Genomic DNA, 12,893 nt, shown 5'->3' on the forward strand with positions numbered 1-12,893 from the left:
AACTTACTCATTAGCATATTCAACGCGGGGAAGTGGAAGTAAAAGTGCACTCTTTTTTTGGAAAGAAAAAAGAGAGTTGGAGTGATGATAAGCGGTTACCACTCAAAAGAGTTCATCTTGGAAAGAAAGGAGTAACTGGAAAGAAGTTATAGTTTTAACTCAAGAGATAGGTTTTCAAGGAACCGAAAAATAAAGGATTCTATATACACCAATTGGAAAAAAAAATATGCAGCTGAAGTTTTAAATGTACTAACTGAAAAAATAGTAATTGAAACCGATTAAGTTAAAGTAGTAACTGGAATCTAAAATAAACGATATAACTAGATATAAAAGAATCCATTGGAGTTCTAAAGAATAAAATATAACTGAAATAATAAACTCAAGCTGTATACTAAGAGAAGGAACACTTTTTAAAGGACTCAAGAGAAAAAGAGCAGTGCAAGTAAGAGAGGATCGGATCGAGTTTCAATTTCGCTTTTGCTATTTAAGTTGGCAGCCGTTGACAGTTTTCCAGCTGCATGCGGAAGGAGCGCGGGAGGAATGGCCATCAGCATGTGGCCCTAGACAAAAGACAACGACCATAAAGAAACCTGCAAAAGTGCAAAAAAATAGAGAGGGGGATTCGGAGTTGGAGAACCACTTGGCATTCAGGCAGCGAAGCATAACCAGGCGGTTCGGCTGTTGGGTTAGACCGGAAAAGCGTCGATGAGTTGAGTGCCCCTTCGTTGTCACTTCACCCTGAAACTCCCCCTCCGAACTCTGAGCTCCAAACTCCAAACTCCGTCCCGAAATGGATGCATCGCCCCTGTCGCCGGAACAGGCTCCAATCTTGGCCACCGGGAGGTCATTGGACCAGCAGGTGGACGCCAGTTCGCCCAACCACCACTCGAACTACTCGAATCTCACGAACAGCAACAGCAGCAGCAGCGGCAGTAGTGCCAGCACTCCCTCCGCCTGCTCCTCCTCCTCATCGTCTTCCTCGGCTCCGCAGTACAGTGCAGATATCCGAGCGGCTGCTGCACTGCATCCGCAGCCAAGGGGTTCCACCTCCGGCTCGGGATCGGCCAAAACCTGTGAACTGGACTTGGGAGAGGAACGAGATACCTTCTCGCCAGTGACCAGTCCGGGTTGCAACGGAGCAACTGCTGCCGTGGTGCTGCCCTCTTCTTCGACCGCCTCGGTAGACAACAAGATTTACGAGGGAGGAAGCAAGCCAGTGAAGCCACCCTCCAAGGAGGAGAAACAACGCCAGAACGAAGAGATTGTGTGCATGGAGACCTCGACGGTGTCCACAGAAACTGGTTCCTGGGAATCCATGTATCCAGCAGCGACAACCATTGCTCCGCCTGAGCCCGAGGAAATGGAGGAAACCACATCGGTTTTCAAGGGCATCAGTGCCAGCTCCTTGCTGCGGGATCTAGAGAAGCGGGATCAACCGTTGTCCACCTCGGGCACCAGTGCCTGCTTTATAGATGCCTCGTCGTTGAGGGATGAGGATGAGGTGCTGTCCTTTCCCAGCCTAGATGGTCATGGTCAGGAGGAGGAGGTTAATACCGGAGAAGATGAGGCCGCACCCTCGCCCACAGAGCAGCTGGAGCAGTTTCACAAGTCCTTTGCCAGGTGCAAAGGCGTGAGATCATCATCTCAAGTGAGGGAACCAGAGCAGGATCAAGAGGATCCCGGGGATGAGGAGCCGGTGGAGGAGCGACCTGCTTCCATGTCCGTGCCCTATAGCTTCCAGCACAATGCTCAGCACTTTAGTGTGCATCCCTTGGGCAGCAGTCCCAAGTTTACTCACCACCAGCTGCAGCACAACAGCCACAGCAGTCAGCAACATCATCCGGATCTCAGCTACACCACGGACTACTCCTCCAGCAGTCCGGCTCCGAGCTTAGTGTGGTCAGAGCAGGGTAGAAACAACCACCAGGTGGTCTCCGCTTCCACGCCCCACAACTCGATGGTGCACATTGAACCCGCGTCGGCCGGAAGCAACAATTCCTCCATACACAGGGATTACACGCTATCTTCTTCTCTATCGCATCACAGGGATTCGGGTGCGTACTGTAGTGATGCCACTGATTCACCACTACCCCTGCCTCGCACTCCAAAGCGGAGTTCCAAGTTCGATGAGGCCAATCCCATTGTTTCGGGCGGTGCATCCATTGAGGATTTCCGAGAGAAACAATGCGAGAGTCCCAGCATCAAAAGACGCACAGACACATGCCCCATTGTCTCGGGCGGATTCGTGTCGCTGGACTTTGCGCCCACTCGCCCGCTGGCGGATGAGGATGACGAGGAGAACCTGACCGAAGATGCAGAGATTGCGGGGGTGGAAATGCGAGTCAAGACGGGAGTGCAAAGGAAACCGGTTCCCGGCATTGCCTCCTGGGTGGTGGACATGAGTGACTGCCGGCCGGAGCGGAGGAGGAGCACCAGCAGCACCACCTCCAGTTTCCGAGAGCGCTCCGATTCCAACAGTTCGCACAAGAGCGGCTGCGGCTTCTACGTTTCGCTGGATGACATGGACAGAAAGCCACAGGAGCCGGCACAAAAACCACCAGTAACTGCTCCCCTGTCGCAGCTAAGCAAATCCTACACGGCACCCAAGTCGGCAGGATTCTTTGTGGATCTTTCGCAGAGTGGCAAAGATGAAGAGCAGGCGCCGAAGGATGAGCAGTTTGTGGAAGCCAAGGAGGAACCGAAGCCAGAGGCCAAGAATATATTCAGTATGTTTATTGATTTTGGTGAGCAAAAGACACCGCGTTGCAATGGCAGAAAGGAACCTTTGAGTCTGGCCCAGAGGTTGTCTAGCTCGCTGAGCTCCTCCTCGGCTTCCAGGAGGGGAGCAGACTCGGAGGTGATGAAATCCAGTGCCAGTTCCACGGAGACCCTGATGGCCAAGAGTGCCAACCAAAAGGAAATGCCAGCCACTGGAGAGAGTAGATCCCTTGACTACAGATGCAATCTGGAGCCTCCGTTAACGGTTGCTGCACTGCGTCGTCTGTCGCAGCAGCACCGCCAGCAGAGCGATCCCGCCAAGCGTCACAGCTGGGGCAGCAATGGTCAGCCGGAGCAAACATCCGGATCGGGTTCGGGCAACGATTGCAAGCGTTCCATCAGCCTGACTGCCAATGGGGCAGCGGATTCGGGAGCGGGTCTAATGAGCATCATTGACAAACTACCCATTATATCCAAGGCATCCTCGCTATCGATAGATAGCTCCGTCTCGCCCTACGATGATTTCAGTGGCTCTAATCCTGGCCTCAGCAGCTGTTCGGAGGAGGAGCAGCCGGGTCAAGTGCAGGGAAGGATTAAGAAGCGACGAAGGGATGCACAATTAAATGAGACCTATGACAAGTCCAGTTTGGCCTCTGTAACAGAGGGTATTCTCTCGAAGGACTTGTCGCCCGCTTCCAACACGGACACCGATGATCTCACCTTCCAGCAGGACGAACAGCTGGCCAAGGAGCAGGCGGAATCGGTGATACCAGTGCCGCTCCAGCTGAGCAGCAGCTCCAATCGCACCAGCAGCGTCATGGAGACCATTATTGAGGCGAAGGAGACGGCCTCGCCCAAAAAGCAGGTTACCCTCAACAATGGCCATACCATGGAGTCCCTGCATGCCACCATCGAGAAGCAGAAGCAACTGCTGGAGACGGTCAACGAGCATGGCGAGCAGACGGCCCCGCCGCCACCCAGCCAGATCCCCTCGAGCTTTGTGAAGCTCTCAGACATGGACAAGCCCGTGAAGCACGATCTGCAGTCGCCGGATTCGATGAGCAAGAGTGTGGGCAATAACCACAGGAGCTCACAGCTGGGCCAGCGCCTCTACAGGGATGAGAATCGGGCACGTCCGCATTCCTGGGCCATGACCAGATCCACAGGCAATACACTGCAGAACTTCACCAACTCAGTGGACAATATAAGGAGTCTCTCGCGGCTGTTTCCAAACTTCTCAAAAGAGTTCTCCAACTCGCTGCCCAATGGCATGACCCTGGAGCAGGTTCAGGGTCAGGGTCAGCAGGTTGACTACATCCAAACAGATCTCAGCGCGGACTCGAGTCTGGCCTCCAGCTTCAGCAGATCGGGCATGGATGAATCCTCGCTGAGCTGCAGGCAGCCCAGACGTTTGGGTGAGGATCTGCTCAAGATGTTCCTGCAGGAGATTGCCACGGATATGCTGGTGGAGGTGCACGGTCGACGCATCCGCGCCCACAAGTGCATCCTGCGCTCGCGTTGTCAGTACTTTGCTGCCATGCTGGCTGGACACGGTTCGCAGAGTGTGGTCTCCCTGCAGGGCTACTCGTACGCAGCCGTTCACTTTGCCCTTTGCCACATCTATTCGGGTGCCTCGCATCCGCCGGATGGCATCAGTCTGATGGAGCTGGCCGCCCTGGCGGATCTGTTGGGACTGGAGGGTCTCAAGGAGGTCACCTCGCATGCCCTCAAGACGAACTACTGCCACAACTTCCACAAGCCCTGCTCCGGCTGCACCGATGGCATCCTGCAGGTGCTGCCCGTGGCCTTAAACCATGCCCTGGATGATCTGTACAGGAAGTGCCTGCGCTGGACGTGTCGCCACTACCTGAAGGTGTGGCCAACCAGGCAGTTTGCCCAACTACCGCCGGATATCCTCGGACGATGCCGCCAGCAGATTGTCGCTTACTTGGTGAGTAATTGGAGGGGAATAATCTGTTTAAATATATCAGATTTTTTTATTTGTTTTTGCTCTAAATGACTTTTTTATATCATTAAGTATATATTCCTTCAAAATCGGTTAGCAATATTACCCATAGCTGCCATATATTTGTCTTACTGACCATACTGTTCTAAACTGATAATTCGCAGTGTAAAAGCTAAAATCTTACTCGTATTTCTTTATAAGTACACATTTTTAAACATAATTCAAAATATTGCTAATCGGACAACCTAATATTATAGTTGCGATAGGGTAAGATATGTAATTTGGTTGATTTAGGAGAATTATGCGTATATTAGCTGTTTTTTTTGCCTAACAATGGTTTTATATCATTTTGGGTCTATTTACAGAATAAGTATATAACTTTGGCTTGCTGAAGTTAGCTTTTGGGTTTTTTTTGTGTATATAACTGATTGATTTTTCCTTTGCTCTTAGACTTCGGAGACGGTGCTGGACACGGTGCTCGACTGCGACCATCTGCTGGCCCAATTGTCGGCCTATCGCTGGGGCCACGTCTGCGAGCAGCTGGTGCGCGAGATCTTGGAGGCAGCGTACGCCTATGTGGGTGACCACTTTGCCAGCTTGATTGCCAGTGATGCCTTCCTGTCGCTGGGTCACGATCGCAGCCGGCACATTCCGCGACTGGAGACGCTACTCCTGCACACAGCCGCCGAGCTGACTCCAGAGCAGGCTTGTAGGAGCTATCAGCGGGTAACCCGTTTAAATACCGTGCTGCAGGCAAAGGTCATCCAAATGCCGGCCAGTTTGGGCCAGTCGGAGCTGGCACGGGAACTGCAGGGTCTGCAGGAGGAGCAACTGGACTGGCAACCGGAGTACATTCGACTGGTGGGCGCCCTAGTCTATGCCGTAGAGCAATGCCTCATCCGTCAGTGCTCACGGGCCATGCGCGTCACCGCCTGGCAGCGCATGGATCTAGAGCTACGCAAGAAGATACAAACGCTGGCCCGTCTCACAGAACCGTTGGACATGAAGCGCCAGAACGGCAAGCCGGTGAGCAAGGCCTTTTCCTTTGGCGGCAGTACACGCAGCCAGGATCTTGTGCAGATCAAGCTGGCCATTCAGGCGCAGACGAAGCGAGCCCATGCCCAGGAGACACTGTTGTACAAGGCCACCCAGACGCAGGATGCGGTGCAAACCGCTGATAGGGGAGTCCAAGCGAATCACGAGTCAAGGGAGGCAGGCAGTAAGTTAATCTCGGCTAATATTTTGTCAATCAGTTTTGTAATTTTCATTTACTTCCAAAGGTAAACTACTCAAGTCCAACTCCCGCGCCTATGTTCCGCATCGTGCCAGCTCACAGGTGGCTTCGGAACGCAACAGCTTGAATCTTCATCGGCGCACTCAGTCAGAGGCTCCGCCAGTGACCCACAAGAAACCTGTGCCAGCTCCAGTGGCAGTTGCCGTGATTGAACCGAAGACTGTCCAAGGAAAAGTAACGGCAGTGTCGGCCAAACTAGGCGAGGTGCGGCCTCGCTACTTGGAGCCCCGCAAACCAAGGGCTGCCGCTTCAGCCGCTACCAATGGCCATGGAGCCGGTCCCGTACGCAGTGCCACCAGCTCGAGCATTCCGGCCAATGGTGGGAGGAAGGCTCCGGCCAAGAACCTGCACATCTCGTCCAGCGACAGCTCACGGAATTCAAGTCCGGCGGCAGTGCGCAGAGGGCAGAATGGCACACGGCTGGGCAACAAGTCCAGCAATCTTTCCATGGACAGCTTGGCATCGCCGGCACGTCGGGCCAAGAACAGCTCTCGGGGACCACAGGACAGGTACTCCTCCGACCAGAACTCGCTGGCGGAGAGCATGAAGAGCTCTGTGATCACCAACAAAACGATCTCACACGAGTCGCTCTCGAGCAGCTCGAAGCTGGCCAGGATTCAGCAGTTAAATGGCCACGGAAAAGGAGCCGCAACGGGAAAGATTAAGGCCACACAGCGTGGATCCACGGTTGGGAATAAGTCCACCCGTCAGCTGAAGCAGCAGCATAATGCCATGGCCTCCAATGGATCCAGTCCCAGTTCGGTGCATACCACCAAGTCGGCAGCCAGTCGTCTGTCATCTGTCAGCAGCACACTTTCCACGAGGGAGCTGTTCAAACAACGCTCCATTTCAGTGCCTGCCGGTGGAACAGATGGAGCGGCGCCAAACAAGGGACGACACAGCTTCCTCTCGGCCAAGTCCCGTGAGATTCTGGCCAAGCGCGCCGAGAAGAACAAGCTGCAGCAGCAGCAACAGCAACTGAAGCATTCGGAGGCGCCTGTCGATGAACGCGGGGGATCAGTGCAATTACGTTCCTCTGCCGGACCTCTACGCTCCTCCTCACATTCCGCCGTGTCAAGCATGCTGCAACAGCACAATCTGCGCAACAGTCTGCCCTCCAGTATTCCCACCCGACGCCCGAATACGCTGCATCTCAAGAAGACCACTGCAGCGGTGACAAACGGAGTGGGTGGTGGCCCAACTAAAGCGGCAAATGCAAATGGACTGCTGACGAATGGAACCTATAAGTCGGCCCAGGCGGTCAAACAGAAGCTGGACCTGCTCATCGATGCCCAGATGGAGAGTGGCGGGCCCAGGGAGCGCGTCGAGTCCAAACTGGAGCGCTCCAGCACCTTCTGCAAGGATAGCGCCGATCTGGACATCAGCGAACTGCAGATTGTGGAGTAGTCAAGTTAAGATTAGAGAGCAACAGCATCTATATGGGGTAATATCAACTGATTCACTAAATAGAAACATTAATGAGGTACTAATCACTTATCTACCTAGGTTGTATCAAATATGGCCCCCCAGAGCAGATGCCAACCCGAATCCAGAACCGTACACGTCCCATAAGGCAACACTAGTCAATAATCTAGCATGCAGCTGCCGTTGCAGTTACAAGCATGAAACCATTATACAATAACGATAATAACGAGATGATGTTACTACCAACCGACAACCGCGATAATTAAAAACGTTAAAATACCAGACAGCCGAAACCCAAAACAAAGCAAACAAGTTATTGCCGTTTAACCTAAACCACTCCGAAGTATAATTATATTAGCTTATTGCGAAAGGAAAGCTTGCGATCGATCGATGGATTGTATGCAAAGCGGATATAAAAAAAAAAAACTAAAAAACAAGTATTTGGTGATATTATTTAGAGTGCGCTTTATGTTTACGTTTAATGCTAAGTATAACAAGTGCTTGTAACCCGAACTCTCTACTCAAAGTACGTTCTTGCGGATCCAAGAATGCTCTACTATATATGCTTTGTGCGCTTTGCAGGCTGCATTTAAAGTCTTATTCTCTATTTATCCCGCTTTATTGTCAAAGCCCGCCCAATTAAACATACATATATATGCAATTGTGTATATATAAGAAAAGAAGATTGATAAACCTTCTCTATAATAATTTAAGCTTGAACTTTTTTATACTGTTGTTTATTTAACTCGTACTCGTAACAATGGCGCATTACTTCAGCAAGGCAACCAAGGAAACGTCTCTTACATATTATTTTAAACAAATTAATTTATAAATTTTAATTATTTGGTAAATATAGAACGGAGCGAACGAAACTGAATTTTTTGTAAGCAACGGCATTGATACATTGATATATTGATAATGAAGTGCAAGAGTAATAAATGTGTGTATTTATTAAAAGTTACCATATAAAGCAAGAGTTTTACTTATTTTTGGTATTGGGAATCGGGAAAGAAAAATTATTGCCATGGAATAATAAAAATTATAAATTCAATAAATAGTATTTATTTATTAAATGCTGAATTGCATAGCTATACTTTCTAAATGTTAGGTTTTTTTATTCCATTCTACATTATCTATCTTTAATGTTATGATTTGTTTACTACAATTAAGGTATCATACAAAGCGTGTCTCGCATTCATTCAGATTCTAATTACAACCGAAACTGGGACTAAAATAACAATCGTATCGCAGTCGTATATTCCCGAGTAATATACGACATGGCGATCGCAGATCGCTGGCTCGTCTAGGGCTAGAGCAGTGCAGCGCTTAAAATAGAGTTAAAATCTAGACTAAGCCTAGAACGTGGTGCTGGTGGTGGTGGTGGTCGGCGTGGCTACGAGGGCGAAGTCTTCATGGTTAGCACCCAGTCGTTGAAAACATTCCGACAGTGTATGACCACGCACTCATTGCTGCAGTACTCATCTTCCCAGTCCGGATTGATGATGGCCGGCTTGTTGCACTGCTCGCGGGTGCATTTCTGCACCCTGGCCGCTTCTGTGAGTAGTTGGATCTGTTCGGGCGGCGGTTGCTGCTGGGCCAGCACTGGGTCCTCGACAGCCTCCAATTTGGGTTTGACTAGCTGCTGCTGCGGCGGCATGACAACTGGCTGCGGGGGGACAACTATTGCTGGCTCCACCTCCGACGTGGCCTCCGATTCGGACAGCTGATGGCGGTAGCCCCGCATCAAACGCACATAGTCACGTTTCTCCTGCTCGTGCCGCTGGCTGTATATGTTCTTTCGCGTCTCGTCCAGCGACTCCCACATGGTCTGCACAATCACCTGCATCTGCTCCAGCGAACAGGCGGGATTTTGCTGCTTGATGGCGGTTACCGTGTCGCGGAAAAACAGGGCAAACGGGGCCAGTGGTTTGGATGGTGCCTGTGTGATAGGCTGGTGTGGCTCCGGTTGGGCCAGCAAGTTCTGTCCACCTACTCCACTGCCATATGTGTCGCAATCCTCCTCGTCATCGTCATCGTTCAACATGGACTGATCCAGGCTAAGCATTCTCCGCGACTGCAAAAACACAGAGACAAGAGATATGTGGTTAATTCAATGATTTACTGTACGAATCCCAGCGAGAGCTCACTAAAAACTTCTTCATCCCAATCACAGAGTAAGCAACTAAACTAATGTACAAATCGCTTGCCCAAGCCCAGCCCAGTTGGGGGCTAGGGGGAGGGGATGTATGTGAAGGTATATACATATATGTAACCTGCGCTGCTGATTGTGCGACTGTGTGTGCGTGCTGTTTGCTGATAAGAAGCTGACGCGGCGTTTGTGGAACGCTCGCCCAAGCGATAACCCAAAAAAAGGGGGCATGGGCAGGAGGCGGGGGAACTCCTCCAGCTGGTGGCCAGCACACAACAAAAGCAACAACTGCCGCCGATTTCGATCTCTCTCGCTCATTATAAATCCATTAGGAGGGCCATCGATGCGCGGCAATTAGTTGGGACAGTCGACTGTATAAACTGTCGCCAATTCAGAGTACATTCTGTACTGGTCCTCTGGATTCCGGATTAGATTATCCTCCTCCATCACTTACGGCTTGATTTGGACTCTCCGCCGGCGTGTCGTTCAGCTCGAACACCTCGTCGCCGAAAGAGGGAGTGTGGAACTGATTCATGGCTACGCCTCCTGTTATTCTCCCAGAGGCTTATTTACAAAATATATAATTAAACAATTTCTGGCGTTTTATTATCGTGTGGGCTTTAATTAGTGTGACCGTTGGCGGATATGAGCCAAATGGGTGCGAAAGCGGCATTTTCCAGCACTGTAGTGGTTTGACAACTGGTTCCGACTCAAAATAACTGAAACTACATCTTTTAATTCTTTCATTAAATTGTTATTGAAATAGTTCACGGAAAAATAATTCTTTTTTAATAAATAAATAAATAATACAATTTTGCTAGAATACGCTTTGTCGACCTCGATATATTATACAGATAAAGTTAACAGAGCGTTAAGAGCGTTTAAAATTGTAAAATATATCAAATATTTATAAAACATTATAATATATAATATATATATACATAATATCAATTAGAAAATTCTGTGGTACAGCTTTGGTACCCAACATGATCAGTGGAACTATTTCGGTACCAGTTCAGTTCTGGTTCCACTTTTGAAGTACAGTTTTGCAAGAAAAGAAGTGTCGCGCAGGCAACTCTGTTCAAAATTTAAAGTTTTTCTTTAAATTAAATTCGATGTTTGAAAAGAAGCAATAAAATTTGTATTTGGCTATTTGGTGCGAAATTTACGTATGAGCAGGGTGCACAAAATGGCATGGAGCAACGTTGGCATATTTCTGAAGCTCAGCTCGCAACGTTGTCAGCTCCTCAGCTTAGGATCAAAAAATGAGGTATCCGGAGGGCTGAACACCGGCAAGCTCAAATCGGATGTCCTTGGGAGTACCTCGAATGCCAGGTACATGGAGTGCCTGTTTACCAAATGGACTAAGGACAATAATTCTGTTCATGGAGTAGGTCAAGTGAGATTTGGTAAAAGGATTCCCTAACCCTTTTTTTTCCTAGACCTGGCAGCGATTCTTCAAGGATTTAGTACATGAAAAAGGGGAGACAAATATGCCCTGCTCCATGCCAATTGTATCCTAAGCCCAGTGAAAATCCTGATCAACTTGAAAAGGATGTTGCCATTTCTTTGCCTCACAAACAGGAGGTGACTTTGCCAAATGAGCCGCCGCATAAATGCCACGAAGCAAAACTATTGGAAAGTGGAAAAAAACTTAGCGCATCGACTGCAGATAAAGTAAATAACTTATATTTGTCCCTTTTCTTATTAATTATTTATATAGAACCTTTAAACAAATTGAGACTATAAGGATATTATCCTTAAATAAAACAAAGTTTTGATTGCAATTAACAATATTAGATATTGTCGTTTAAAATACCATCCTTTTATAATGTCAAATTTTTAATGCATCAACAATTCTCATACAATAATTATTCGAATTTCAATGTATTCAGACTATTGATATGTATTTTAAAATTTTGTAATTTCTAATTTCTTTGCAGGTAAGATCGTGTTTCCCAATGGCAAACCACTCAATCGACGTATCGGAAGGATCTCCAGTGCTTGGGAGGAAGACAAAATACTCTCCTCCGGTACTGAAGAACCAATCGAGCATTTCGAAGTCATCTAGCGAACAGTTGGACTCGAATACTTGCGTGGTTTGTCCTCAAAAGGTGGACATGAATGTGCTGGCTCTTTCAACGGAAATCAGGACATCTGGACTGTCAGGCTGTCAGGATGTGCTTAAACTATCAACAAGTTGCATAAAGAAATGCGAAGGCAGTTCAATTTTAACAGCCAAAGAAATGGTGAACAAATTTTCAAAAAATCAGACTAGGAAATTCTGTCAGAAGAAGCCTCCAGAAGAGCTCAGAGAAGCTAGTATGACAACGGAGGTGAAAGACTTTTTGGGTTCCCGAAGGACAGGAAATGCTCGCAATAACTTTAAAACAAAATTTGGATGTCTCGATACTTTTATGAAATATTGGCGACAAGCTTGTAGAAAGGGCCATTTGAAACGGGTTTCTGGGCCAGAAATAATTGTGAAAAGGTGTACGAAAGCCAATTCTAAGCCAAGAAACATCATGTACTTCAAAAGTTATTACGAAAAGAATCTTAGCCAAGGAAAGGACAAGGTGGCTAAAACTGCAAAAAAAACACCATTAAAACCGAAAGATGAAAACTCAAAGGAGCAGCCAGAACCAAGACATTGCAAGTCGAATGATAGCAAAATTCAAGCTCTTGGTTACCAAGAGGAATATAAAGATAGCTCTAAGATAAAACTCGAGGCAGAAGATATCACTTTAAAGGCTACCGAACCACCAAAAAAAACAGAATCCGAGGGGAGCAGCACTTCTAGCAAACCAAAAGATAAAACTGATATTTATGAAACCCTTGAAGACCTGATCAACGATATCGATGACACCACCTTGGATAGAGACATGATTGATCCGATTGAGCCTAAGATAAAAGACAGTAAAACATCAAACTTCTTGGAAAACACTTCAAAAAGGAATCCAGCAGCATACAAAACGACGCTTAGAGTTTTTAAGCCTAAGCAAAAAGGCAACACAAAAAATGATAAAACAGTAAAACCAAAACCTGAAGCTTTCAAACCTCTTAGGATTTTGAATGCCGATCAGAAAGACCCACCAAAGGCTAAACCCACAAATGAAGATAAATCATGGATATATTCAGATGAGATCACACTAAAAAATTTAAAAAAACCAACTAATGATACGGAGAAAAGTACTTTAAAGACTCCTGAGGTTGGTAAATCCCCAATCAGTGATCTCAAAAATAACTCCATCAAAAAACCTTTGGATGAAAACACACGGGAAAATTAAGATACGGATTTAAGTTATAAAGCTTCAAAGTCATCTGAGGTCTTTTAATCCATT

At 47.9% G+C, this 12,893-nt stretch overlaps 3 protein-coding genes across 4 annotated transcripts; 2 read left to right on the plus strand and 1 right to left on the minus strand.

Moving 5' to 3' along the window:
- Window positions 1–356: 356 nt before the first annotated feature.
- On the plus strand, window positions 357–8,379 carry LOC128259231 (uncharacterized). Its single transcript, XM_052991486.1, has 4 exons — window positions 357–4,669; window positions 5,135–5,903; window positions 5,965–7,422; window positions 7,485–8,379. The coding sequence occupies exons 1-3, from the start codon at window positions 791–793 to the stop codon at window positions 7,383–7,385; spliced, it is 6,069 nt and encodes a 2,022-aa protein (XP_052847446.1). The 5' UTR covers window positions 357–790; the 3' UTR covers window positions 7,386–7,422; window positions 7,485–8,379.
- Window positions 8,380–8,449: 70 nt separating this feature from the next.
- Window positions 8,450–10,202, minus strand: LOC128259238 (TOX high mobility group box family member 4-B). 2 transcript variants are annotated; one of them, XM_052991496.1, is made up of 2 exons: window positions 10,007–10,202; window positions 8,450–9,477 (listed from the first exon to the last, which is right to left on the minus strand). In XM_052991496.1, exons 1-2 carry the CDS (start codon window positions 10,085–10,087, stop codon window positions 8,797–8,799), a joined length of 762 nt encoding a protein of 253 aa, XP_052847456.1. In that variant the 5' UTR covers window positions 10,088–10,202; the 3' UTR covers window positions 8,450–8,796. The 2 variants fall into 2 exon arrangements, with proteins under 2 accessions (XP_052847456.1, XP_052847455.1); XM_052991495.1 differs by lacking the exon at window positions 10,007–10,202 and adding an exon at window positions 9,551–9,984.
- A 399-nt stretch (window positions 10,203–10,601) lies between these two features.
- On the plus strand, window positions 10,602–12,849 carry LOC128259303 (uncharacterized). Its single transcript, XM_052991609.1, has 4 exons — window positions 10,602–10,942; window positions 10,995–11,042; window positions 11,077–11,229; window positions 11,496–12,849. Exons 1-4 carry the CDS (start codon window positions 10,724–10,726, stop codon window positions 12,837–12,839), a joined length of 1,764 nt encoding a protein of 587 aa, XP_052847569.1. The 5' UTR covers window positions 10,602–10,723; the 3' UTR covers window positions 12,840–12,849.
- Window positions 12,850–12,893: the final 44 nt, after the last annotated feature.

Source organism: Drosophila gunungcola (genome assembly GCF_025200985.1).
Source record: "Drosophila gunungcola strain Sukarami chromosome 3L unlocalized genomic scaffold, Dgunungcola_SK_2 000005F, whole genome shotgun sequence".
Lineage (NCBI taxonomy): Eukaryota > Metazoa > Arthropoda > Insecta > Diptera > Drosophilidae > Drosophila > Drosophila gunungcola.